The sequence below is a fragment of the Oreochromis niloticus genome, linkage group LG23 (genome assembly GCF_001858045.2).
Source record: "Oreochromis niloticus isolate F11D_XX linkage group LG23, O_niloticus_UMD_NMBU, whole genome shotgun sequence".
In the NCBI taxonomy this organism is placed as follows: domain Eukaryota; kingdom Metazoa; phylum Chordata; class Actinopteri; order Cichliformes; family Cichlidae; genus Oreochromis; species Oreochromis niloticus.
In genome coordinates, this window is record NC_031986.2 from 32,777,334 (window position 1) to 32,805,019 (window position 27,686).

Genomic DNA, 27,686 nt, shown 5'->3' on the forward strand with positions numbered 1-27,686 from the left:
CACTGGTTTCTGAAGTCATGCTCTGAAGCTTTTGGATGAACAAATGTGAAGCCAGACATAATCTTCCTTTCTATTATAGTATAACCAAAATTTAGACAATAGACTTTTTGTTTTTATCCAACTTAACCAAAAATAAGTAACCAAAACCGTAGACCCAGCAGAGAGGTATTTAAAGAGATCAGAGCAAAGAGCTATTTTTTCATAGACTTCTATAGGACTGCAAGGCATTTTGCAACCACAGATCTGGCCCCCTGGTGGCCATTAAAGAGAATCCAGGTTTAAGACCTTTCAACATTGGTTTCCCTTTTTCAGATGTGGAAATTGCATCCATCTGTTGTCAGCACTACCTACACACATCAGGGATAACCAACAGGCTCAGCTGTTACCCAACATTACAAACAAAATTATGGAACTAACCATTGCAAGGTGAAAATGATCAAATGGTGAACTGTGATGGATAGCTGTAAAACAAAGGAGCAGCTAAATGTTTGAATGGATGAATAGCAAAGCTAATAAGTTCACTGTATTATTGCAGCGTCTTTACCTTACAATATAAAGTGCATTGAGGTGACGGTTGTTGTGATTTGGCGTTGTATAAATAAAACTGAATTGAAATTAATTCAATATAGGTTTAAAGTTAGTTCAAATACACATTCGATTATTTGAGGTTACTTTTTGTTCTTGAGTTGATTAACTTCAAATGAAAAAAGTTGGGACTGATGCTTTTAAAATGTTTTAAATCGGCCTGAATTTATTTCTGTTTTCATTTGTAATCTCTAACTGATAAACTTAGATGTTTGTTTACTTGTGGGAGGCTGTCCACAGCTACATACAATGGCGGAATTATCCTTTAAAATGAAAGCATCTCTGTTTTTATTAAACTCTTTCATCAGCAAGAAAAAGCACGTTTTATTGACTGAACCCTCCCAGCAGCAAGAAGAATGATAAATTTATGATGCTGTGCTCTTGCACAAGGGATGTTTTTGCGTCGGGGTAACAAGACGAATAACAGACAAAGTGGAGAAGCCGAACAAAAGCGGGGGGCTGTCCCAATTAGCAATTGGCAGTAGATTAACAGAGTAGTGATGTCAAAGCTTCTCCACAGTCTGCAGATAGTGGTTTCATTCAAGTCTACAGAATACCATTTGCATATCGATGATATAGAGGAGAAGAAGGGCCAATGTGTCTGAAACACAGCTGTGAAGTTCATGTATGAAAGAAATATTATCTCCCCTTGGTCAGTGGGTCCCCTCTCCACATCTGTCCGATGGCTATGCGACTGATTATTTTGGGCATTCCAATTCAAGATGCCCCCAGGAGGCAAGACAGCAACAAGGGCCTCTGTTTCCTCCAAGCACCCCCCTCTCAAGGCTTGTTTTTCTCTGGCTCTCCTATAGTGAGGGCTTGGGGCCCCCTCTAAAACTGAGCAGGCCATCTACAAAAGATCATCTCTGAGACTTCAGTCATAAACTTTTAACAACACAATTAACAACACAGTCCATCTTCTATCTGTCAGCGGGAGGCTGGGAGTTCATGGTAAAGGCACTTAATGCACAACTAGCCTTGGTTACCATGGAGCCATACCCCCAAAACTCATTGCGACTGAGGCATGCCATTCTTCTTTCCACTGCTAAAATGAGCCGCTCATTCTGACTCAGCCTATTGTGAAACGCACAAGTGGCTCTCTGAAAAGAAGGGGATGGAAAAAGAAAGGGTGGGGTCAGGGTTCAAACGAAAGGCTCCCATTGGGACTCCCTTTCTGTTATCAAATTTGTTGAGACACAAAAAGAGCTACAGTCTCATTCCCGAGAACATCTTGAGAGAGAGATAGGGGGGTTATAGGACAGCATTCCTCATGTCAGAGCGCCAGTTTTTCCACACAGCGGCAGACGAACTCCCTGTCTTCACGTCCAGCTCCCTGCTCCTGCACTGATCATCTCCTCTTTGTCTTCCAGCTGAAAACTTTTCTTTTTAGGAGTGGCCGTCCAGTAAGTCCTCTTTATTATTTGTTCCTTTATAACTTAAACTAAATACCTGCCTCTGCGGTTGATTTACCAAATAAACCTTTCTGTAAATTTCTCACTTTGCTCATGCAAACCCAGACAGCTCAATCTTTTACTGATTGCACTGTTTCAACAAATTTCTATACTTGCTTACTATGAAGTGGACTCATTTAATCCTGTTTCACATTAGACAATAGAAGATTTCACACATTACAGCTGCTGCAGCTTTTCCATAAGCGCTGTGTGTAAAGGACCAACACCAGGATGCTCAGTCTCCTCTTCACTGCACAGATCTGCTTATCCAGATCGCCGTGATGAAGGCGTATTTCAGCTTTGTCTCTCTCCAGGATTATCCGCATTTATGGAAGCTTTTCCATTCAGCTGCTCCGTTTCTGGTTTGTTATCCCTGCTGGGACTGCAGTCCTCTTTCTTCAGGGGGACTGAAAGCTCTGACTCTGAGCCCTGGCTGAGAAATGCCCTGGCATGTGGGTCCCACAACACCCACTGAAAAGAACCACGCTGCTTCTTAAAGGGCCAAAAGGCAGGGAGTGAAATTTACCCCAGTCAGGTTTTTTTGTGTGTGAGTCATTGTGCCTATTCTGCATTGTTTAATCACATAAGCTATTTTTGAAACATATCTTTGAGCTAAAAATAACTGTATCAGCGCAAAAGCATAAAGAGAACACAGAAACAAACCGGAAATGTTATTGATAGTCTTTGGATATGGATCTTTTCAATATACAAGTCTAGAGAGTTCTTAATTTGAATAGAAATAGGAGACAAACATATATTTTTAAATGTATATCTTATTCTTCGCTGTCCTGTGCATAATACGCAGAAATCATTTTATTAGATACACCATGATGGTACCAGGTAGGTCTACCCTTTGCCTCCAGAAGTGCCTTCGTTTTTCATGTGCTTTGTGACATTGTGTTATCCCATCAGAAGATGGCACACTGTGGTCATAAAGGCATGGCATGGTCAGCAACAATACTCAGGCAGGCTGTGGTGGTTAAATGATGCTCAGCTGGGACTAAGGGGCCCAAAGTGTGTCAAGGAAATATTATCCACACCGTTACAGCACCAGCAGCAGCCTGAACCATTGATACGGAGAAGACCAAGCAAAGTTTTCCAATTTTCTAATGTCTGATTTTAGCGAGTCTGTATGAACTGTAATTCTCTTCGACCTCTGACAACAACATGCTGCTCACTGGATATTTTCCGTGTTTCGGACCGTCCTCTCCCCTTTGTGAGGGAAAATCCCAGTAGATCACCAGTTGAGATACTCAGTCAGTCCCATCAGGCATCCTGTCTTCACCACATCTACATGTCTAAATGCGCTGAGGTCCTTCCGTGTGATTTGCTGATTAGATGATTGCATTAATGAGCAGTTGAACAGGTGCACCAAACAGAGTCTGTTTCACTTTCCAAATCTTCCTTTCATGTATTCAGCTTCTAATGTGAACTCTCTCACAAACAGGCTGAATTTAAGGAGTTTATTGCATTTGGGAAGCTTCCATCAGCTACAGAAACATCTTTTGTGTGGGTTGACAGTTCAGCCCCAGCTAAACACGTTAGAAATACTGGTGTTGGATCCAACAGAAATACCAAAGTGAAGGAAGCCTTGCCTTAAATTAATTAAAGTCAGACTTTGCCGTTCACGCCCCGGTGATGTTTCTGTGTAGAGACTGAGCTAAAGCAACAGGGAAGAGAGAGCAGAAAATACAAAGAGTGAACAGTTGGAGCTTGGCGGGGTTGGATGGAGCAGTGGGTGGGTTTTCTAAGGAAGAAGTGATTGTAAGATCTAAACAACATGCAATCTAGTGGGACTGTTGCAAGATATATTAATTGTTAGGAGACTGAATTGACAAGCACAAGATCACGCAAGCACTAAAATAAGTTATTTTGCTTTCCTATGTTGCTAGGGTTGCAGAGAAATGTTTTCTTTTAATGCCAAATTGCCAAGAACTATAGCTTTTGAAGGACGTCTAATACTAGTGGTCATCATGAAGCAATTATAAGCTTGGAGTAAAGTGAATGTTTTCTAGAAACCTGTCTGTTTTGTGTGTGTGGTTTCCTGTCACTAAATAATAAACTTTGTCACAATAAACTTTTAAAAAACATCAAAAGTACTCAAATTCTGGTTGGAAATCTGACCACCCCTGCAGCCTGCGGCGCAAAATTAGACCCGTCGTAACTGTCCTGAATATATGTGGTTACTTTGTTAAGATAACAAACCCCCCATATCTGCTCATACCACAGAACTGGTTTAAAGGTAATGATAATTATAATATTTTTTGTCTCCACAGCCACCAAAATGGAGTCTGCTACAATGCATCTGCCATCCAATCAGTCATCAGAGAGCTGTGTAGTGTTGGAGACCACGATCGAGAACCAGCTGTTTGGATGGTTCTACCTCGTGGTTTTTGTTCTGGCGCTGAGCGGTAACAGTTTGGCTCTCTGGATTTTCTCTCACCAGCGTGGCGTTTCCTCTCCGGCTAACGTCTTCCTGATTCATCTGGCTGTGGCAGACTTATCGTACGTCATCATCCTCCCGCTCAGGGCCACCTACCACTTTACAGGAGGCCACTGGCCCTTAGGCGAGGTGCCCTGCCGGGTGGTGGGTTTTTTGTTTTATGTCAACATGTATGCCAGCCTGTACTTCCTGGCCTGTGTAGCAGGGGATCGATACTTGGCTGTGGTTCACGCTGTGAGGTCACTGAAGATTCGTCGTGCTCGCTATGCTCAGATCATCAGCTTCTCTCTTTGGGTCCTAGTTACTGTCTCCATGGCACCGCTGCTTGTCACCCATCAGACTGCACAGGTGGACAACATGACGGTGTGTTTGCAGCTATACAGGGAGAAGGCCTCACGCAACGCTCTGATCTCGCTGGCTGTTGCCTTCATGCCGCCTTTCCTTGCCACTCTTTCCTGTTACCTCCTCATCATTCACAGCCTGCATCGCGGCTCCAGGTTGGAGCCGGCGCTCAAGCTAAGGGCCCTGCGCACCATTGGCCTGGTTATGCTCATCTACGTGGTCTGTTTTCTGCCTTATCATATGAGTAGGGCCACCTTCATCCTGGGCTACAGCCACCCAGACGTCTCATGCCAGACACGCAGAGGCCTGAGCCTGGCCAACCGCCTCACCTCCTCCCTCACCTGCCTGAATGGTGCTATGGACCCGCTGGTCTACCTGTTTGGGGCGGAGAAATTCCGCGGCACGCTGCGGCGATTGTTTTGTAAAGATAATGGCGGGATGTCAGGGGCCACCAGCGGAGAGTTAAAGGGAACACATGAGAGCTCTGTGAGTGCCAAATCTGAGTTCTGAGGAAAAGCAGCTAGACTCAGACACCTGTGCAAACTTTTACATCACGAGCAGCTTCATGTTGATGATACTTTGATTGATGCTGTTTCCAAAGGCTGTTTGAGAACCAATTCTAGTGTCATCCCCACACCATTCCCACCAAATCCTTAGAGAGTTAAACTGACAACACTTTGATACTCGAAGAATCCTGAATTCAGCAGCAAAGATGGTGGTAGAAGTTTAACTTCCAGGAGAGGAACAAAGATCTTTAAAACCTAAATTTGGGGCAAAGTCAGCAAATTTAAAGCATTTTTAAACCATTTTTAAATGGTTTAAAAAACAGAAGTTATAAACCAGTTATAACTTCTGATTCTGCACACACTGTTTATCTTCGTAACCACTGGAATTAAAGTTAATCAAGATAATGCTTGTAAATAACTCCCACACACAAGACTCGAGTAAATCTCATTCTTCTTTAGCAATTTAATGATATGGAGAATGTTTAAAAGCAAAAATACTGCAATTAGTAGTAAATATGACATTTGATGAGTTTTCAAAATGTACTATTGGCTTCTTTCAGCCCAGCAGATCCCCTGTTTTTTACTGTAGTAGATCTGGTTTCATAAGACAGACAATTTGTACTGGTTAGTGACCCATTTGATGTTCTGTTTAAGCTTCTTGTCGTTTCCATTAAAAGTTTTTCGGGTCCATGTTAGAAACCAACTCTCAAACCAGTCAGAACTGTGCCCAATACCTTCTACTGTGGGACTCTTTGTACAAAAAATATCCAATTTCCTGTGTGGTATTGGCCAGGCTAAGCTATTTGAATTTGTTTGGCTATGATTTTTGAGAACTGATGGTTTTAATAATAATCTTTAGAAAAGGTTTGTCTCAACATAACAACTCGCTTGTTCCGGAGATGAAGCAAAAAACTAATGATGCAAAGTTTTTAAGTGCTTCTGCTGTCATATATAATACTTAATGAGGGTTAAACTTAAGTACTAATTGTTCCGCCTACTGCTTGTTGGAAATCCAAAACAGCAATTCAGTATATACATAGTCAACTTTCAGTGTATATTTTCGATTGTTTTTTTTTATACTTAAGCCAAATGTGATGAATATGCATCAGTCACAGTCGATAATATTGTTGTTGTTTTTTCATCTAAGGTGCTTTGTGGATAATCAAATGTGCGTGCGCATATTTTAACACTATAAGTGAAATGTGATGCGATCCATGTGAGAATTTTAAAAACTCGTGTGATCATGTGTCGTCTCCTAAAGTACCAACATCCAGTTAAATTTTCATTTGTTTGAATTTTTAGTTTCAGGCCAAATATTTGGAAAATGTTTATGCTAATTAGCAATGTTAGCATGCTAATGCACCAAACCGGGAAGTTAAACAGGGTAAGCATTACAGGTAAGGTAAGCATTATACCTTTCAAATATTAGCACTGTATGTTAGCATGCTGGTGGACATACCCACTATAACACTCACTGGCTTCTAGACTCCACATTTTGAAGACTCACCATTAGCACTGTGGCTGCTGTTGTGTGAGGTGGAGTTGAAGCGCTAAGTTGGTTTGCTGCATCCATAAATTGTATGGGTGAAATCCACAAGCACAGAAAGGTGCTTACTGGTGTTAATTAAGTAACAGACTTTAAAAAAAGCAAGAATAACAAGAAAGAACACAGTCGAGAAGTTCAGATGAGTGACTCCGATCACTAATATTATGCTACAGTCATGCTAGTGAAAAAAGTCGTTGGAGATATGACAACTTACAGAGCGACTCTAACAGAGTGAAATAAAATTGCAATGCTGTTGCCTTTGAATTGGTTGCAGTCAGTTGCCATTTTCAAGGCAATTTTAGTGCATGTCGATGACATCAGTTTGCTAACAGTTTGCAAGTGAATGGGGTCAAATCAACAATGGAATGTAATCTGTTTGTCGTAAAATGGCACGTATGTTTGACCGCACAAACAGAAATTCACATTACTTACTTAATTCAGAATTCAGAAAACCCACCACAAACAGTGAGGTACTTTCTACAGGATGGTGATTTAACTGTAACACGCTGCAGGTGCTCGGCAACCGCAATTTATACAAGACTAGAACCAGAATAGAAGCAGTTCAGTTGAGTCTTGTATTGTAAAAAAAAAAAAAAAAAAGATGTGTCACAGAGAAATTGTCTCAGTAAAACAAACTGCCAAAGTTGTTGATGCAGGTACTTGCAATCAGTCGCTGCAGGGTCAGTTATGAGCTGCTGATTATTCCACCTACTTTTAGTCTAGTATGACTGACCTAAGAAAATCACCTCTGATTCCAATAACCAGAAGTAGAAGTTATAAGAAAGTCCCCCCTGACTTATTATTAAGAAGGAATCTGTGTACAGAAACCAAACCCCTTTTTTTTGTAGCATGCTGTAAGTATGTTTACTTAAAATTACTGTAAAGTAACATTTTAAGGTGGATCTTTATGGGGAATGACACTTTTAGAGCCTCATGTGGTCACTAGAGGAACTGTAATTTTTGAAAGTTTGCTTCATATTCCAGCTGTGTGTTAGCATGCCATGTTTAATATTTAGCTCAAGGCAACGCTGTTCCTCACAGAGATACTATGAAGGCTGTAGCCCTTTGGATTAAGTCCAGATTTACTCTACGATGGAGTGACCATTTTATTGAGAGTGGACTGTGTAAATGTGCCCATTATTATACTGCTGTTGGATATTTCCCTGCTATCACATTTTCATAGATGCAAAAATTGCTGTATTGTGTTTCTCCAGCTCAGCTAGGGATGACTTGGACACAGTCACAGCTTTTTATAAATTCCTGACATGAGTCACTGTATAAGTTAAATGTGCTTGTGCTCGACAAATCTCCATTGTGAAAATAATTTTTGGTTTTCAGTTTCTTAACTCTCCTATAATGCTATGCATTTCTATTGCACTGTTACTTGACAAACTAATAACTATTGTTCTATCTACAGTTTGATAAAATGTAATATGTTAAAAAATATGCTCTGACTTTAACGTGCGAATGATTGTGTAATTCACTGCCGCATAAATGCACCATTTGTGTGACATGTCCAATCCCTCTTTTTTTTGTTTTGCTTGTCACATAAAAACTGCATAAACTCAACATGTCTGCTGCTGCCTCCCGAAAGCAAAAGTATGATTTCACGTCCTTCGCGTCTGTGGCGTTGACGTGTTCTCCGTGAAAGTGGTAAACCTATTTCAAGTGCGGGGACAGAAGGCAGCAGTGACTTGTCACCATGTAGTTCTCTTTTCATATCATGTGACATGTTGTGGTTTGTCAGCAGCTCATTTTCCTCCCCTTATTTCTGCAAGACTTCCTGTCCATCACATGAACATGGCAACTACTTTAACTTGTATTTCCTGAATGTATATATTGTAGAAAACCCCCGAGCTCCCCTGGTTCATCTGTGGTTTAAAGAATAGCAGTATGCAAGCTGATTATAATGCACCTGGGTTTATTTTTATCAAAGAACAAAATGATCATGTTTGAAAAACAAATCAAGGTCCTTATCTTCTTTTTCCTTTTTTCACTGTTTGGGTTTTAAAGTGAATATATCCAGTAAATTCCCTTCCTGTAACTACTAAAAATCATCATGGTCGTGTTTTTTTCTTACTTCCTCTTTTCACTTCTTTTAGCTCAAGTTTTTAACTTCATTATTTTCTGAAAGTTCACATGAACAAGTAAACCAAAGAGGTTAGGTATGCTGGTTAATCATTCGTGTAAGGTGATAAAGATTTCTACTGTGCAAACAAAAGTGTGTATTTCCATTTTACAGCTGTGCGGCTAAGTTAAAGAAGAGGCCGAGTGAAGGCACTAGGGCCCTCCTCTCTTTAACTTGACAAATGAGGAAGTTCAGGGCTGAGCTAGTAGCAGCTTCCTTTTACAATTTGCGGAGGCAGTGGATGAACAAGTGAAAGAAAGAACTAAAAAGTATGCACCATGAGAAGATGAAAATAGCCAGAAAGAAAAACTGAGTCTACTTTGTTTTGCTGGGATCATTTTTTTGAGATCACATGCAGAGCTCTTGAGATCGAGCTCTTGGGTGAAAAACAGGATGCCAAGTTATCAACCTTGGTACCATGGCAATATAACTCGATCCAAAGCTGAGGATCTGCTTTCCAAAGCAGCAAGAGATGGAAGCTTCCTCATCCGGGACAGTGAATCCATACAGGGAGCCTATGCCCTCTGTGTTTTGTAAGTTATTGTTTCTTTTTATTATGGCTCGCGGTTGATTCTAATATGCCTGCATATACTTCATGTTTCTACCTCATTAAACCTTCGTGACATGCAGTACCAGCTGTGAATCCTATCGAATCGACACGATCTGGTTGTCAAACTGTATATTTTGTTCAGGAAACACAATTCCAAACGTTGTCGTTTATGCACTGTAGCTATAACACGGTTATTAGTTAAAGTTCCTAAAACTGTCTAACCATATCACATTACATTTTTTTCTTTTTTTGCACATACACACTGCAACACAAGACTAGTTCCCTTTTATTTGCATACGGTGCAGCCACAAAGCACCACCCTTTCCCCTCTGCACATCATCTTCCATTGGGTAACCTTCATGTAAAAATGATTCCAACTGCTCACTCAACACATTGAATCCGCTTGTTTCTTCACCTTACATTCATTCCATGTTCCAACCACAGACATTTGCATTTATTTGATCCACAGATATCAGAACTGTGTGTACACATACAGAATCCTGCCAAATGAAGACAAGAAGCTCTCTGTCCAGGTGGGTTCACAGTCTCCATCGTTCTGGTCCGAACCCAGATGAGTTATTATAGTTACTGTGAAGATGAAATGATATTTTCAAAAGTATTAGTCACACATTGCTAGTGCAATGCTCAGCTGTAACCTAATTAAAGAAGTAAGCCCACACATGTGTTTACTGTCCACCACTTTGACCCAGACTGAAGTATCCTAACAACATCAGGCGAGATGAATGCGTAAATGACTTTCAAGATCACTAGAATGTGAAGCCGCGTGTATTTTTGGTGTATGTGTGTGAGCGCGCGCGCGTGTGTGACGTTTCCACTTATCAGATGCATTAGCATAAAATTTAATAAACACAATAATGCATCATTATAGCTGAATTTCAATCTGATGATCGAATACCACCAAAAGTATTAATAGCTTCAGCTAGGAGGTATGAGCATTAACTAAAAGAATAAAGATGACATGCTAAACATCAGCAGGTAGTCTCTGTTGAATGTTAGCATGCAGGCATACAGATTTCAGCACAAAACTGTCCCTTAGCTCAGTAACTCAGAGCTGCTTACATGGCTGCAGTTTAAAAAATATTCTCTTATTATACACTAAATATCATTGCCTCACAAAGCTACACTGATAGCAATTTAAAAGCCTTAAAATGTAAAATTCACAGACTTAGCCTTACAGACTTGGAGCACAACAACATCACCCTAAAAAAGCCACAAATACCTCTGTTATTTACTACGATTTTTAAATCTATAGAAAAGAGACTTTATGGTTCAGCAAATGACAAATGCCTGCTTCTCATTTGTATTTAATCTGCCATTGGCGACCTACCTTACAATGAGCCAGTACAGAAACTGAAGCAGGAACTAAGAGTTTTGCAGTAAATTAGTTGACAATGATAAAAGCAAGACTCAATCTGATCAGAAGCAGATCAGCAGATGCTTCATTATCTTGGTATTTGTTCAGTGTCAGCTTTGCAGTATCAGTCTGAAGAGATTAGAAAACTAACAGGCCCCACGTAGAGGATATAAATGCCTTGGGCTTGACAGAAAGATTGAACAGAGTATCATCTGTATGTTTTTTTAGATACTGTAATTATAGAAAATAGGAGAAAATGCTACACAGCTTCTAAATGACTGATTTATGAACTGATATAACAGCTATGTATATGTAACAGCTATGCAAACCTGTAGCCTTAGATAGAAATTCTGTACCAGCAAAATGTGCTGTGTCCTGAAATAAGTTTACTGGTATGAAGTAGCAACGTGTCAGGTTTCTAGGAAACAATAAGTCAGCACTGTCACCTTATAACTGACATGTGTCTGGTAAAATGGGACCATTTCATGCTTTTAAAAACCTGTTAGATGAGGTGATAATGTACACCTGTGCAGTTTAAAGAAAGTGCTTTAAAATAATGTAACCGCCCAATGACTGCAAGTTTCACAATTGAGTTTTACGAGCCGCACAAGAGACTAAATGCAATGTAGCTATATAGAGAAACCAAACCTATTTAAGGGACTATAGTTTTTAAAACCTATTTGTGTTAATGGTTTAAGTGTACGATTTAATTCTTATGACAGAGCAGGGATATGTTTACTGCCTTAAAATAGCTGATGATTTATGGGTAATAATATGTTCTTTTAACTAAATTGCAAAATTACAAAAGCATTTCTTAGAATGCAACTAGAAAATACCACAGACGTAGACAGTAGACACATCTGACATCATATGGGAAGTAACACTTACAGGTTATGTCACCTGTTTTGGTAACAACAACAAAAATCAGCCTTTTGTTTACAAAGAGTGATTAAAAAAATATTTTTGCTGTTATCTGCTCTGCAGGCATCTGAAGGAGTGCCTATTAGGTTCTTCACAATGCTTCCTGAGCTGGTGGAGGCGTATTATAGCCCCAACATGGGTTTAGTCACCCACCTGCAGTACTCTGTCCAGAGGGAGGAGGAAGTAGAAGAGGAGCCAGGTCAAAACCTTCACTTTGTCTGTATAGTGGTTTTGATATGGAAGAGAAAGTATTGTCTGTCCTAAACATACTTTATGTCTATTCTGCAGAACAAAACAGTCATCCTCCACAGCTCCCACCCAGAAACATCCCACTTGATGTAAAGGACAGTGACTCCAAGACTTCTGAGCAAGCCTCCAAATCCTTATCAGACATATACCTGGCGAAACTGCAGCATATGGACTTGTCCATGTATGGTCACAATTACAGACAGTTGCAATGTCTCTTGTACCTACAGCACTATAAAAGTAGAATTTAGGCATTCGGCACCAAACTTTCCAAAACAATTACTAATATGAATTTTCCTGAAGCTAACTGAGGCAACAATGTTTTAATTTAAATTTCTCTTATGTCTCCAGGTTACCAGAAGAGCATCAAATGGCCATCCAAGAATACTTCAGGACTTCAGTCTGCTTAGATGCTGAACAAGTACAAAACGGTAACCCTAACCTGCCTGGCCTCAAGAAGCTCATAATGGCAGTCTGCAAGAACCTAAACAGGTATAGTGTCCATTTAATGGAATGTGTAATATTATATACACTTGAATGGATTGGGTTTATTGAACCACGCGCTGATCTTTTTTGCGAGGCAGTGAAATTTCCCGCATCATGCCAACTCTAGAGGTGTTTCACAGAACGCTGGACCAACAGCTCTCTCCAGGGATTGGACCAAAACAAGTTGGTGGCACCCATGATCCTTTGCAGTATTTTCAGCACTTAAAAAGCTGCTCTCTTAATGTATTTCCTCCTTATTTCAGAATTTCTGTGATTCGGGTCCTGTGTCCTATAGACTAGAGCAACTAACAAAGCTGCTCTACTCGATAGAAGATAAGGTAAAGTACTGTAATATGTTTTAACAACAGCTTTTTTTATGATAATAGAAAACATCACTAGATATTACAAAGGACGACTCTGCTTCCTTTTTTCAGGTTAAAGGTTCTGTTTTTGAGTATGTTGGATATGATGCGGGCCCACGGAAATCTCTCATACCAGTCGTTACGTTTGAGGTGCGTTCTTTAGTACTTATATCTACATAAAATTTGTCATACGTGTTTATGGTTTATTTGATCGATTTCTTCTTTCACCGGTAGGTCAAACAAGAATCTCTCGGTATTTCCACAAAGATGTTCCTGAAAGTGGACATTGAAAGTGGGAAGCTCTACTTTAAGAAGTCAAAAGATGGGCCCGAAGACAAATACTTTGTGCACAATAAAAGTAAGGACTGGAGGAGTTCATTTCTATCTCAAACTATTGTTTTGGCATAAAATGCGCACATCAACATATGATTAACTTAGTGATTAATCCCAAAATCACTTTGGTGATTTCTCTTTTAATTTTGTTGGAAGGATTTTAATAAAATTTGGTGATCCTTCGTCTCTATTGACGTATCAATAGAAAAACAAAGGTGTTAAACTCAGCGTTCTGTGTTGGCGGAGTATTTTACAGTATTTTGCTATATTTTCTAGACTCGACTAAATGGTGCCCCCTTGGCTACAGTTGGCTACACCAGAGCTTTTGTATTTAACCCTGGGCTCTGTCCACCTGCTGTTTTGCCAAGAAAAGCAATGTTTTTCACTTGGTCTTTATGTTGGAGTAATTAGCTACCAGAATGAAACATTTGTTATTAGCATCAAACATTCTGACATATTTCAAGAAGACGCTAATCATTAGAAGATTGCTCTTACACATGTGAGACCACAGAGAAGGTACATTAGCCTGGTTCATTGTAGGAAGCAGTTACTGTAAAGTTGTTTTCTAAATTACTAATTAGATATAAGAACATCTTTGGGTTTTTAAAGTTCAGAAAAACTTATTCAGGTGTTACATTTGACTCGGGTCAGTATCTTAAGAAATTAGGAACTTTTAGTAGCGCTTCAAAAGCTATTTTTCCACATTAATAGACGGATAAAGTGGGAGTTTTAATCAGTCGGTAAGACTTAAAAATCAGTATATAGAAAACGTCATACATGGACCACTGGTGCGTGCTACTACAGACAGTATGAAAGATGAATGTAGCCACCTTAATGTTACGTATTTGTTTTGGACTCTTTGTTTTTAAGCCTGAAGTTGAGCTTTTTGGGCAGAAGTGGCCATTTTTGGAGAAGAGGATGACTCTGTTGCAAGTTTGTTTAGTATGCTGTATTCATATACATAAACTGAAGCGATGTAGCAAACATTTTTATTAGTGCTAAGAGATCGAGTTAAGTGACTACAGTTAGTAAAGGTGAAGCCTGACAGAGAGTGAACGCACAATCAAAGAAGCAGATAGATGAGTTTGAAAAAAATAAATCAATTCACCGGAGTTGTTGTGAAGGGGGAACAGACTGGCGATCTGTCCAGGGTGACCTCACCTCACACCCTATTCAAAGGAGTTTGCAAAGAAAAGCGTCTGGACTTCTTTGAGTTGCTTGAAGACGTTTCACCTCTCATCCGAGAAGCTTCTTCAGTTCTAAGGTCAAATGGCCGAGAGTCCCAGATTTAAACCCAGTGGGAGTATCCCCCCAAAGAGGGACAAAGGACCCCCTGGTGATCCTCTAATCACATGCGCCAAGGTGTGAAAGCGGGTGTGGTACCTAAACAGCCAGGGTTTCGGGTGAGCTCATTGTGAAACCTGGCCGCACCTTGTCATGTGAATTCCTGAGGTCAGATGGCCCAGGATGTGAGTGGGCGTTAAGGCGTCTGGGGAGGGAACTCAAAACTGGATTATGAATTATGGATTATGACCTCAGGAATTCACATGACAAGGTGCGGCCAGGTTTCACAATGAGCTCACCTGAAACCCTGGCTGTTTAGGTACCACACCCGCTTTCACACCTTGGCGCATGTGATTAGAGGATCACCAGGGGGTCCTTTGTCCCTCTTTGGGGGGATACTCCCACTGGGTTTAAATCTGGGACTCTCGGCCATTTGACCTTAGAACTGAAGAAGCTTCTCGGATGAGAGGTGAAACGTCTTCAAGCAACTCAAAGAAGTCCAGACGCTTTTCTTTGCAAACTCCTTTGACTACGATGACCTGGATGACTGAGAACCTTCACAGACATACTCACACTCTATGATAGCTGGGATAAGCTTCAAGTCCTCCCACAACCCTGATAAGGATAAGTGGAAGAGAACAGATGGGAGGTGTTTTTTGTTTACTGGAGGCTGAAAACATGTTTATTTCTGCTATCAAATTAGATGTTTTAACATCGGTGTCTATGAGGAGTCTCTTGATTTTTGAAACAGCTTCATTAAAGAGCTGCAGAGTTTGTGCTTAATTCTTCAGCCTGTAAGTTGCACCTTCTCTGCAGCAAGTTCAGAATAGCATGTGTGAAAACAAATGTCAAGAACTACTTTCAACCATCAAAAGCACTTAACTTAATAAGAATACTGCTATTATCTATCAGTCCTGCAGTTGGTGAAATCCCAGAAAATGCACGCCAAGCTGGTCATTGTGGTGGAGACGGAGAAAGAGAAAGTTTTGCGGAAAGAGTTTGTGTTTGATGACACAAAGGTAAGCGTCTTTTTAAACGTGTTGCTCCCTATTCTGACCTCAGTCATGTGCACTTAATTAAATGTGATGTACTTTGTTGTCTTGTGAATCCAGAAAAGAGAGGGCTTCTGTCAGCTGCTTCAGCAAATGAAAAACAAACACTCAGAAAAGCCTGAACCAGACATGATCACAGTGTTTGTTGGCACCTGGAACATGGGTAACAGTGATGTCATACAGAATTCAGTGCTTCGGTTAACTTAACTGTATATAATATAAAAACGGATCTGCAAACCTACAGGAAATGCCGGCCCTCCCCCGAACATCAGCTCCTGGTTTCAGTGTAAGGGCCAAGGGAAGACACAAGATGACACAGCAGATCATATTCCACATGATTTTTATGTCATTGGGACTCAGGAGGATCCTTTGGGTGAGCGAGATTGGGCAGATACAGTGAAAGGTGTCCTGAGGAACATCACAAACATTAGCTTTAAACAAGTGAGTAACTGTGGCAAAGTTTTGAATTTATAGTTGAATGCAAACACAAAGCACTAATGAATCAAATGTTCTAAACATCTCCAAACATCCAGGTGGCAATTCACACACTGTGGAATATTCGGATCGTGGTCCTGGCCAAGCCTGAGCATGAAAACAGGATCTCTCATGTTTTTTCAGACAGCGTGAAGACAGGGATCGCCAACACTTTGGGTAAGCAGTTCCACTTCTCCTTGAGGCCTGTAATGATTGCTCATAAAAGTTCACTGAAAGATTACCCATCAATGTTTACTGGTTTGAATTGCAGGAAACAAGGGAGCAGTGGGAGTGTCCTTCATGTTCAATGGGACATCTTTTGGCTTTGTCAACAGTCATCTGACCTCTGGAAGTGAGAAGAAGCTCAGGTGAGGAGAAGGTTACACTTTTCAAAGTATCTTTAAAACGTTTAAATTGATTAGTAACATCATATACACATATACATATACACAGGGTTTTTCTGGGCTCAAAATGAACCTTTGAGGGTAATTATGCAAATAACCATGATTGGTTTGCCTTTAGTTAAGGCGATACCCTGGACATTTTATCAACATAAAATGTATTTAGGCTTAAACAAATTAAACTCAACTCTTGGCGGCTTTCCTTTGATGGAAGTCCCAAATCTCTTTGAAATGTGCTAACATTTTTATAGCCTCTTCAGGGAAAACCCGATGCAGATATCAACAACGGTGTAATTTCAATGATGGATGGGGAGGTAAAATCCTAATTCTGTCAAGTGACATGTGCAAAATACCCCCTGTTCACTTATTTACTACTTCCTAACAGAAACTTAGCAGTTCAGTAAATGGAAAGCAGGAAATGTAAATGTGCCTAACAATCAGCACAATTTGGTTTTAGCCTGCTGCTGACATTGACAAAATGTAGCCAGAAACACTTTTTTTAAATCATTTTTGCAAAAACAGTTAACATTATCTGTTAAATATTAGCTTAGCAGTTAAATTGTACTAGCTGCTAAATATTGTAGGACCTTTACCTTAACCTATAAAAAGAACCTTGAGGTTTGAGTACTTGTATGGTCAACTTCTCAAGCATTCTGCATGACAAAATGAGCTGCAGCTTGGTAGGTATACTCACTCTAGTACATTTTCATGTTGTGCACTGTGTGCAGTATGTATTTATTTGGACAGACCACAGTGTTTCAAATCAAACTCAACAAATTGGATGATTATCAGAAATTAAATTTGCAACATTTCATCACAACGTTTGATTACTGCCCTAGCTACTGCAAATTTTGAAAAAAAAAAAAAATTATTTTTCTTGCCTCAGACCAACAATTTGGGGTCTTGTCCAGGATCTGGATCCAGAACTGCTAAAATATTGCTAACTTTCCAAAAATGAACTCGGGGAGGATGGGAGTAAAAATGAAAAGTCCATTCAGGTCATCTACTAATTGGTAGGCTGGTGGTTCAATCCCTGCCTGAACCAGTCTGTATACCAAATATCCTTGGGAAAGATACTAGCCCTGAGAATGTGTTTGAATGTGTGTGTGAATTTTGGAGAGTAAGTAGAAAAACCATGGGGAAAAAAGCCCTTGGAAATGGGTGAATGAGGCAAGTTGTACAAAGCGCTTTGAGTGCTCAGATAGAGTCTGAGGTTTCCATTTACCATTTGTTGTGAAAGGATTTAAAATACACAACAAAATAAAGATGTCAGCAAACCAAAAGCGCTGAAAATAAATGGTTCAACTAAAAATACTCCTACCAATAGGAAACAGCAAATACTCACTAGCAGAGATGGGCAGCAACGCGTTACTTGTAACGCGTTACTGTAATCCGATTACTTTTTTCAAGTAACGAGTAATGTAAGGGATTACCATTGCAAAACGGTAATTAGATTACCGTTACTTTCCCGTAGGAACGCTGCGTTACTGCGTTACTAAAACCGTGAGTTTTTTGCGAGAATGTCTCATGACAGTGACGTAAGCGAGTGCGACATTCCTGACAACAGCTGTCTGCAGATCAACAATGGATAATATATCGAGTGCGGGACAGAGTGTAGCATGCAGCGTTTAAAGCGTGGAAGTACTGACCTTATTTTGAGTTTGATTCCATAAAAAGTGACAAAAACATTAGTGTCCGTTGTGCGTGGGAAGAAAACTAATTTTTACAGCGAAAAAACCCCCCTAAACTTCCAAGCAAGCACCGAGTGCGCTACGACTGTAATGGGAAATTCACAGAGAAACTCGCGGAGTCTTCAACTGACCGCTGCGGCACACCTGCACCAGGGCAAACCTCCGCCTACCCCAGTCCTGCTTCACAGGTGAAAATAGAGCAACTAGTCTTTGACTTTATTTATTTTCTGCTGTGTTTTACTTGCATCTATTTGAAAGAGTGAGTGTAAACACACAAAAAATATTTTATTTTATGTGCTGGAATGTGCAGAAAATAGGTTTAAATGTTAAACAAATTTCTTCCAGTCAGAGAATGTTGCATATAATTTAATTTTTGCTTGATGCATAAAGTTAAGAGATTAAAACTAATAAAACAAGTTTTAAGAAGAGACTTTTCCATTTGATTACATTTTGTATGATGGATTATGCAGAAAAAGTAGAATTGGGCTGAAAGATCTATCGCTTTATCACCTATTCAGGTTGTAAATTGTGTTTTTAAAAAGTAACTAAGTAATTAATTACTTTTGAAAATAAGTAATCAGTAAAGTAACGGGATTACTTTTGGGGGGAAGTAATCAGTAATTAGTTACTGATTACTTTTTTCAAGTAACTTGACCAACACTGCTCACTAGTAGGTCTAAGTGCTCAGCTAAAGCAAAGCACCAATAAATAATCATCTGCAGGGCGACGAACTATTCAGTGAGAGTTGTGAAACATACATGTGCGAAACGTCTAAAGGTAACCACTAAATGAAACCCCATGCTCACCGCCTAATGGCCTATAAGTCACTAACCAAGTGCACGGTTTCAAAGTCAGTACCGTGCCCTTCATCAGACTGGGTTTTTTGCAGCCAAGATGGCGTTGGTGAAAACGCTCATCTCAAGGTTTCAAGATGGAACTTTTACAAACCTGCGAGTGACATCACAGTACCCATGTCCATCCTTCATATTATCTGTGTATTTGACTAGCTGTTACCCTGGGAGAACATCCTTTCTGACTAATTAAAAAATTAAAACAGATGTTTTATTCAATATTAACTGAAACTAGAGACTGAGCTTGTGAAGTCTTCAGGCGCGTGTTCACTGAGGTTACAGTGGAAGTCGTGGGCGGCTGTCTTAAACACAATCAGAAGTCTTTTTTTGCAACCACAGAAGTCGCCCCCTGCTGGTTTTTAGAAAACATCCACGTTTAAGACAATTCTATGTTAGCTTCACTTTTCAACCCAGCAAGCTACATCCATCTTTATACTTTATACTTTAAAAAAATTATTTATTTTCCATCTTTTTTACTGTCATCATCATTCCCTTATACTAGTCACACGGCCACGATGGCAACCATCTTTGTTATTTTTCATGCCGAATTTTTAAAAATTATTTATTTTCTTCATGTTTTTTTATTTATTTATTTAGCTATATTTAACCTGGACAACATAAATGATGAATATGTACCCTCCTCTTTCTGAAGCCTTGCTTTAAAAGTCAACGTTTTGCTAAGTAGAAACAGAAAACTTTATTGCTTCCTCCGCTGATTCCTCACATTTTTGATGTTACTCCAATATTTTTTGGTGTATTTGCAGACGGAATCAAAACTACGCCAGTATCCTGAGATTTCTGAATCTAGGAGACAAGAAGCTTAATCCGTTTGACATCACACATCGCTTCACGCACCTCTTCTGGCTTGGAGATCTGAACTACCGCGTTGAAATGCCATCTTCTGTAAGTCATAAACGTTGTTTTATATCTACTTTACATACAGATTCATGGACTTTGCTTTGTTGTGGTTTTTCTCTCAGAAGCAGGGTTGTGTGTGGGGTTTTTTTGTTGTTGTTGTTTTTTTTAAACCCTGCTGGTTGTCAGGTGTCTGAGCTCTCAGCTGCTAACACTTCCAGTCACTACTTTCCCCTGTTCCCTTCACAGGAAGCTGAAAGCATTGTGTCAAAGATCAAACAGCAGCAGTACCAGGATCTGCTCGCCAAAGATCAGCTCAGCATGGAGAGGAAAGAGGGCAAGGTCTTCTTGCATTTTGGTGAGCTTTGATGAATACTGATCAGTACATGTAGGCATACGACAGAAAGAAGTGTCTTCACTGTTGTTGCCATGCTTGGGATTTTCTGCAAAACACAAACCTGCAAACCTTTTCCTTATAACTGCGTCTGCATACATACGGGTTTTATTCTATTTTGATTGTAGATGAAGAAGAAATCACATTCGCGCCCACGTATCGATTTGAAAGAGACACACGAGAGAGGTACGCCTACACAAAGGCCAAAGCGACAGGGGTAAGCTCATGTTTTAACACATCTCTGTTCCCCTACTGTGCATCACGGTCACTTCACTGAGACTTTTAATTTTATCGGCTTCATTGCTGTAATTTTTTTTGTTTAATCCTAAATTATTTTATTCACTTCATTATGTTCGAATGTTATTAGTTTCTTATTATACTGCATAAAATTTAATTTTATTTGTTTTAATGTGCTCTTAATTTTAACTACATACTCTTAGTGCGCTTACAGACTATTTTATTTTAATGAGGTTTCATCTTTTGAATTTAAATTTAATTTAAGTTACCTATCGTTGAATATTCTTGGTTTGGATTTTTGTTGGCTTATTATTCTTTCATCGACAGTTTAGGAAAAGTCAAAAATCACATTTACTGATAGCAAACGGTTGAACATGCAGTGTGATCTCTTGAACCGATCGACGTTAGCAGGGCTATCTGCTCATGTTTCTTCCACAAATGACTGCCCATCAAGCTTCTTATATGTTGGGCTATTTATGTAGAGTTATACTTGAATAGTTTTACAGTCTTCAATGTGAAAATTCAAGTATTTTATATTAATATATGTGATGATTTTAACTCTACAGACAAAATACAATTTGCCATCCTGGTGTGATCGCGTCCTACGAAAGTCATATCCTCTGGTTCATGTTGTCTGCCAAGCGTACGGTGAGTAATCTTGTGTTAAACCTTTTTTTCTGCGGCTATATTATACATACAGGAATGTATATATATATATATATGTATGTATTATTTACATAAAATAAATAATGACCCATTTTATCGTATTAATCTTTCAACTGCTGTTGTTTAAACTGCAGTCTTCATTGAGCTGTAGCAAAACCATGAACATTTCCTAAAGTTAGACCTTTTATAATATATAGAGAATAATCGGTCACTAATTTTATCTATAAATCAATAATGAATAAAAATGTAAAGTACTAGACTAAAGTTTGGACACACCCGCTCATTCGAGAGTTTGCTACTATCAAATGTATGAGATGAAATGTAAACAAAATCTGCGTATCTGAAATCTGACGGCAAAATAGGCCAGTTTGCTTTGACTGCAGTTTATATGCTCTTCACTTCTTCAGCCAGCTTCATGAGCTCATCACCAGGACCACACACACACACTGACCTTTTGTTAGCTGTTTTTGTTTCACTCTGAGCTCAAACCAGCACAGAACATTTGATGCAGCACTCCTCCTTACAGAATGTGGACTCAGTGTCCAACTGAAACTACAAATGATGGTCCCACCATCAAACTACACCCTTTCCTCCATATTTTGTGGTAGAACAATGCAGATTAACATCTCTTCACTTCCTCTGCATCTCTCAGAACCTCTGATTTTTGACTGATCAGAGTCAGATTTCCACTGGTCTAATGTTCATTCTCTGTGGCCCTTGCGCTCTTCTTCTTTTGTTTCCATTTTTTGTTTCGCACATAGAAGATAAGAAAAAAAAAACCTTGAACGCAAAAGTGTCCAAAGATTGAAGTGAAACTGCAGCTGAGACGTGCTTTCAGGCTAAATATGTGTAAAATATGCACAGAAGTGTTTATAAGTGTTTGTTTGAACTTGCAGGGTGCACTAATAACATCATGACAAGTGACCACTCCCCGGTGTTCGCCTCATTTGAAGTTGGAGTTGCCTCGCAGTACGTTTCCAAACAAGGTATGACCCTCCACCCAACCTACGCCACAGATGAGTCTGCTCCATAGCCGCAGTCTGATGCCGCTTTTATTTTTCAGATCCCAGCAGTGCGCCTCCCGGTGGGATTCAGATCATGAACTGTGTGGCCATCTTGTCGACAAAATCGAAGACCAAGTTTTTCATCGAATTCCATTCCAGTTGCTTGGAGAGTAGGTTTCCTCTTTCTGATTGACCACATCTCACTAGATTCTGCTTTAAAGGAACAGTTTGCCTCAAAATCACATAAAAATCATGCTTCCTCTGGACTGTAAGTGCTGTCTATGAGTCACGGTTGGTTTTTGATGTGAGCTGCTCAGAATGCAATGGGCACCGATGGCACTCAAAGGAAAAAAAATTGAAAAATCAAACACTAAACACTCAAATCTGTAAAAATACAAAGAATCCTGCCGCCAGGTGACAAATACCACTTTCCTGAAACCACAACTTCATTACTTTATTACTCAAAAAGCTTCGTTGTGAGAAGATTCTCGTGGGAGTTGTTTTCTCTTTGGTGAGCTACACCCACTCAAAGTGTCACTGTGCAGAAATCGGTGTGCACCTACCCGTGACGAGAAGCCGCTGCTCACAGTGTGACAGGATGTAAACATTAATACTGCCATGTCAGCTAGCTGCACACTTCTTCTGATTGATGTATGTCGACACTAGACAGAAAATAGTTCCTACATTAAACTGCTTTAAAGTAGACCAATTCCTCTCGTTTCCAGTTCCATGCTCTTATTCTGGGACTCTACTAGAGGAGCTTTGCATGATTCACAATGCAAAATGATCTTTCATTTAAACTGCTTGAAATGAACTATTTTAACCTTGAAGTCCACCCTCGCTGTGCCTGAGATTACGAGTTATCTACTTTTACTGACATCATGCACAGCTAAGATCTTTACAGTAGACTTCTTCAAAAAAAAAGGAAAAGGTTACACCAAAAACTATCAATATGAATAAACAGCACTGCAGGCCAGAGCATGCATGTTTGATTATTGGGTGAAGTGTCTCATCAAACGGGCTACAATTACTAAAAGCAAACATTTCCAACAGAAACTGTAAAGACTACAGACGGAGAGAACAGCGAGCACTCCGATGGGTCTATAAAAGTTCGGTTTGGCACCCAAGTTGAGGTAAACCACAGACACAGCTCACAGCACACACTACTTAGTTATGGCATCAGTCAGTCGTTATTCATAGTCTTTGTTTCTGTCTTTTAAAGCTGACCCCTATCATCTCTGACCCTGAATACCTTCTGGACCAGCACATCCTGATGTGCGTGAAGTCGACGGACTCCGACGAGTCGTACGGTAATGAGCTCGCATTACAGCTTGTAAACTGGATACGGTGGGTTCAGCAGTGCTTACAGTTTGCTGGTGTGTTATCCCCAAAGGAGAGGGCTGTGTCGCGCTGCGAGCCGCTGAGATCAGCTACACCGAGTTTCAGATCACACTGACTCACCACGGGGAGAAGACGGGAACACTGACAGGTGGCATCCAGCTACGGACGTCTGAGGGCAAGCCCACTGAGAAGCTATACGGTGAGGCTGAGCTTCACTCAGGACGTATTTGGTCAATTTTTTTTCTTCTTTGGCTCTTGAAGCTTTATTCTTATTTTGGGTTTTTTTCAGATTTCATCAAAATTGAAAGGGATGACCCCATCGCCTCAAAAGGCAAATCTGGAGACCTCAATAAGTAAGATTTGGTTTTTTTGTGTGAACTTGTTATGCATTCCCTTATGTTCTGTTATGGCTCGTTACGTATAAAATCAACCACATCCGAAAAACATTCTCACCCTCAAAATCAGTTGTTTTATTTCAGGAAAATAACTTCACTTTATTTAATGAAGTCACGCAGAAATGCACCTTTTGCTGTGAAGATTATTCCAGCATTTTTAACCCATCACAACTTCATAAGAACAGGAGATATGCTATGGCTGAAAAACATATTTAACCTCTGCAAACAAATGAGTTTTACACACACTGGCAAAAAGTCAAAGTTTTATTCAGCACAGATTTTTTCTGTACCTGACTTGGAGCATCACCAGTTTGATGTCTTTCTTTGACATAGAGGAACTCCGGAGAAAGCTTCAAAAAGTGTAATATGGTTAATTTCTCTAATCACCCTGTGGGATAGGTGGCTGCACAAACATACAAACATATGAAAACCTCTTCAAGCTGTGATTCTTTCTAGGTCAAAATAATTTTCTAATATGGTCATATTTTAACATTTTTGTGTATCTTATGATCGCCCTCTGTGATTAAAGTCATTCAAAGAGTTTGAAAAACCTCTTCAGAACCTGAAAATGTTTGATCAGTGTGCATCTGTAAAGACTATTATATGGAACACTGTGCACACTGGAGTTTAAATTTAATTTACAGCCATAAACTACACTTGTAAGTGTTAAAATATGACTATGGGAGAAAGTTTTGTGACACAGATGAGCCTGTTGCGTGGAAGTTGATCCATTTTTAATACTTTTGAATCTTTGCGATGTATGGGACATCATATGTTGCTGTTTTCTCACAAGCATCTGATGGGTGGCTGTAGGATGACTTTGGAAATCAAGAAGAGGAAATGAGTGAAGACAGGGCTAGGGATTAAATGGTGGAAGTTGAAGAAGAAAGAATGATGCATAGAGTTCAGGCTGCAGTTGAGACGGGCTCTGGGTGGTAGGGAAGGGTTACAAATGACTGGAAAAGTAGAGTAATGAAGAAGTAGTGAGGGAAACTTCCAGGAAGGTGTTGGACGTATCCTTTGGATAGAAGAAAGCGGACTAGGAGACATGGTGGTGGAATGAGGAAGTACAGGAAAGTATTCAAATGAAGAGGTTAGCAAAGAAAAAAATGTTGTGAAGTCAGGGAGATGAAGAAAGTCGACAGGAGTATAAGAAGGGAGGATAAGAAAAGAGAGAGGTGGCAAAGGCTTATAGTGAGTGTGTATGAGTCTGGACATGAAGGAAGGGCAAAAGGACTTGTATAAATTGGCTAGGCAGAGATGGATAGATATACTAACAGATGAAAAGAGTGTGTTGAGAAGATGGAAGGAGCTGATTGTTGTAAAACATGAGAGAGAGGAGGGCAGATGGATCAAAGCTGGTAAATCAAGAAGTGCAGAGCATTAGTGAGAGCAGCTATGAAGCACAAAGAAATCCATCTGGTCCCGATGACATAGCTGTGAAGGTATGAAGATGGAGGGCAGGGGACTTTCTCACCAGATTGTTTCACATCATCCTGCAAAGTGAGAGAATGACCGAGGAAGGGAGAAAAGGTTAGCCAGCACCAATTTTCAAGAACAAGGGTGACGTGCAGAGCTCTGACTACAGGGGGATAAAGATGATGTGGCATACCATGAAGATAAGAAAGCTGTTGAAGCTAGTTAAGAAAAGAGGCTGAGACAGAGCTCTACAGATGGGATGTTTGTTTTAAGATGTTGATGGAGAAGTATGGAGAAGGTCAGGGCGAGCTGCACTGTGCCTTTGCGGATCAGAGAATATGATAGGCTGATGATAGGATGCCAAGACAGGAACTGTGGCACTGATGGGTTCATGGTGGGGGTGGGATTACATCAGAGATCAGCTCTGAGCCCCTTCTTCTTTGCAGTGTTTATGGAGAGGTTGACAGATGAGGTCAGGCGGTCGTTGTATACGCGATGTTTGCAGATGAGACTGCGATCTTTAGTGAGAGCTGGGAGCAGGTGGAAGAGATGCTGGAGAGATGGAGTATACTCTGGAGAGAAGATGAATCAAAGTTAAGAGAAGCAAGACAATCCATTGTCATGCTGGTGGCATAAATCGCAGCTATGAGACTGCAATTCAAGTTTTTCTGTTGCCTGATTAATTTTGATTGCTGGTTTGGACCATCAAAACTACCCAGGGCGTGATTTTTCTTTCTTTTTTTTCTTCTTTGTTCTGGTTGACAGGTTTTCTAGCAACCAACCACATGATATTTCTAACCCCAATTACATGGGAGTGTCATTCAGAGGCGGGAATGTGATAGATAAAGGCTGGAGTTACAGCATGCCACCGCGAAATGTTACCTCTGGGGGACAAGCAGGAAAAGAGCCAAAGAAGGGTTACGATGTGAGCACACGCAGCCCCACGGGAAAGCCTGCTTCTGTGTAAGTGTGAGCCTCTTTCTGGTTTGAAGAGACTTCAGTTTCATTTCTAAAAATACCTCCAAACCTTTATCTGATCTGATTCTATAGAAAGGGAAACCAATGTCATTAACCGATGATTTCTCTGACAGGGGTGAGAACGGAAAGACATCAGAGATGTTTGACAACCCGTTGTATGGTTCAGTGACCAAATCACATGGTCGGTCTAAAGACCAAGACCAACAACAGAAGGACCATCTCATACCCCCAGATGTGCTATTTGGATCCTCCAAAACAGCAGACGGAGATACCGATCGCCCTCCAGTGCCCACCCCACGCAACCGCTCCTTCACCTGCTCTGAGAATAAACCTCAGCCTCCAACACCAGTCAGCCTGCATCCCCCATCACAAAAGAAACCAGTGGTGCCCTCACGCTCAGAAGGCGGGATGGGCCAAAGCCGGCCTCCTTTGCCTGCTAAGTCCCGACCGGGTGTGCCGGAGCCCCAGACCCCCAAACCAAGAGACTACAGAGACACCTCAGAGCTCACCAGCAAACAGAGACCACCAGGAAGACCTGGTGAGTCTTGCAAAGACAGCAAGGAACATCCTCAGGTTTCCAGACAGCTATAATACACTAAATGACATCTCTTTGTCTTTTTTTGTGCATCCAGACGTTTCCAAGATCGGTCGCCCTGTGAAGTGAGACTGAGAGGTACACCTTCCTGGCTGCATTCCTGGAAATATTTTTTAAAACCCCTTGCTACTGGTGTCACTCATTTTAGAGGACAATCACATATCTGTGCTGTCATTATAGAGCAGTCAGTTGGCTTAGCTTTGCACCTGTCCAAAGGTCTAAAAAATTCATCTGCCTGTCATCCTCAAAAACTCACTTTTTAAGTTAGACTGAGCCGGGCTAGCAGTTCCTCTTTATTTCCAGTCTTTATGCTAAGCTAAGCTAACTGGCTTGTAGTTAGCTTAGTTATCTACTTATCTAAGTGCTAGTGAGACATTAAATGGGCGTACCAGTGTCTAACTCAGCCTTCAAATGTATGTAAACTCATTTTTTAGTTTCTCGGACTTCTGCAAAGCTCACATTGGAACGTAAGTTTGAACCTGGAACCTGCTTCTAAAATAACTGTTACATTTCATTTGGAGTTTTTACACTATACAGTAGCTGATGAATGTTTACCGCACAGTATTATCTTGCACAGACATGTTTGCCTTTAATATGTACAAATGATGCTCCAATGAATTCCAATATTAAAGCTTGAATTACATGTTTTGTGTGTGTGTGTGCATGTCTTTTTTATGTCAAGTCACAAATGACTGCTTTTAAAACTTGGAGTGTTGGCCGCTGCAATCTGCTGCGAAGACCAGACCGGTCACACTGCAGTGATTTGCCTCCATCT

General features: G+C 40.3%; 2 protein-coding genes across 2 annotated transcripts; both read left to right on the top strand.

The window, feature by feature from the left end:
- The first annotated feature begins 1,785 nt into the window (after positions 1 to 1,785).
- On the top strand, positions 1,786 to 8,927 carry gpr17 (G protein-coupled receptor 17). The gene is made up of 2 exons (XM_005451213.4): positions 1,786 to 1,988; positions 4,313 to 8,927. Exon 2 carries the CDS (start codon positions 4,321 to 4,323, stop codon positions 5,329 to 5,331), a length of 1,011 nt encoding a protein of 336 aa, XP_005451270.1. The 5' UTR covers positions 1,786 to 1,988; positions 4,313 to 4,320; the 3' UTR covers positions 5,332 to 8,927.
- Positions 8,928 to 9,173: 246 nt separating this feature from the next.
- inpp5d (inositol polyphosphate-5-phosphatase D) lies at positions 9,174 to 27,558 on the top strand. The gene is made up of 27 exons (XM_005451214.3): positions 9,174 to 9,534; positions 10,021 to 10,084; positions 11,911 to 12,046; positions 12,136 to 12,277; positions 12,445 to 12,585; positions 12,678 to 12,762; positions 12,843 to 12,917; positions 13,014 to 13,091; positions 13,176 to 13,299; positions 15,471 to 15,577; positions 15,671 to 15,773; positions 15,855 to 16,051; positions 16,144 to 16,261; positions 16,356 to 16,452; positions 19,792 to 19,930; positions 20,132 to 20,240; positions 20,405 to 20,493; positions 21,080 to 21,161; positions 22,076 to 22,165; positions 22,243 to 22,353; positions 23,237 to 23,316; positions 23,406 to 23,493; positions 23,577 to 23,723; positions 23,814 to 23,877; positions 26,104 to 26,301; positions 26,430 to 26,854; positions 26,949 to 27,558. The coding sequence occupies exons 1-27, from the start codon at positions 9,395 to 9,397 to the stop codon at positions 26,978 to 26,980; spliced, it is 3,261 nt and encodes a 1,086-aa protein (XP_005451271.1). The 5' UTR covers positions 9,174 to 9,394; the 3' UTR covers positions 26,981 to 27,558.
- The last annotated feature ends 128 nt before the right edge of the window (positions 27,559 to 27,686 follow it).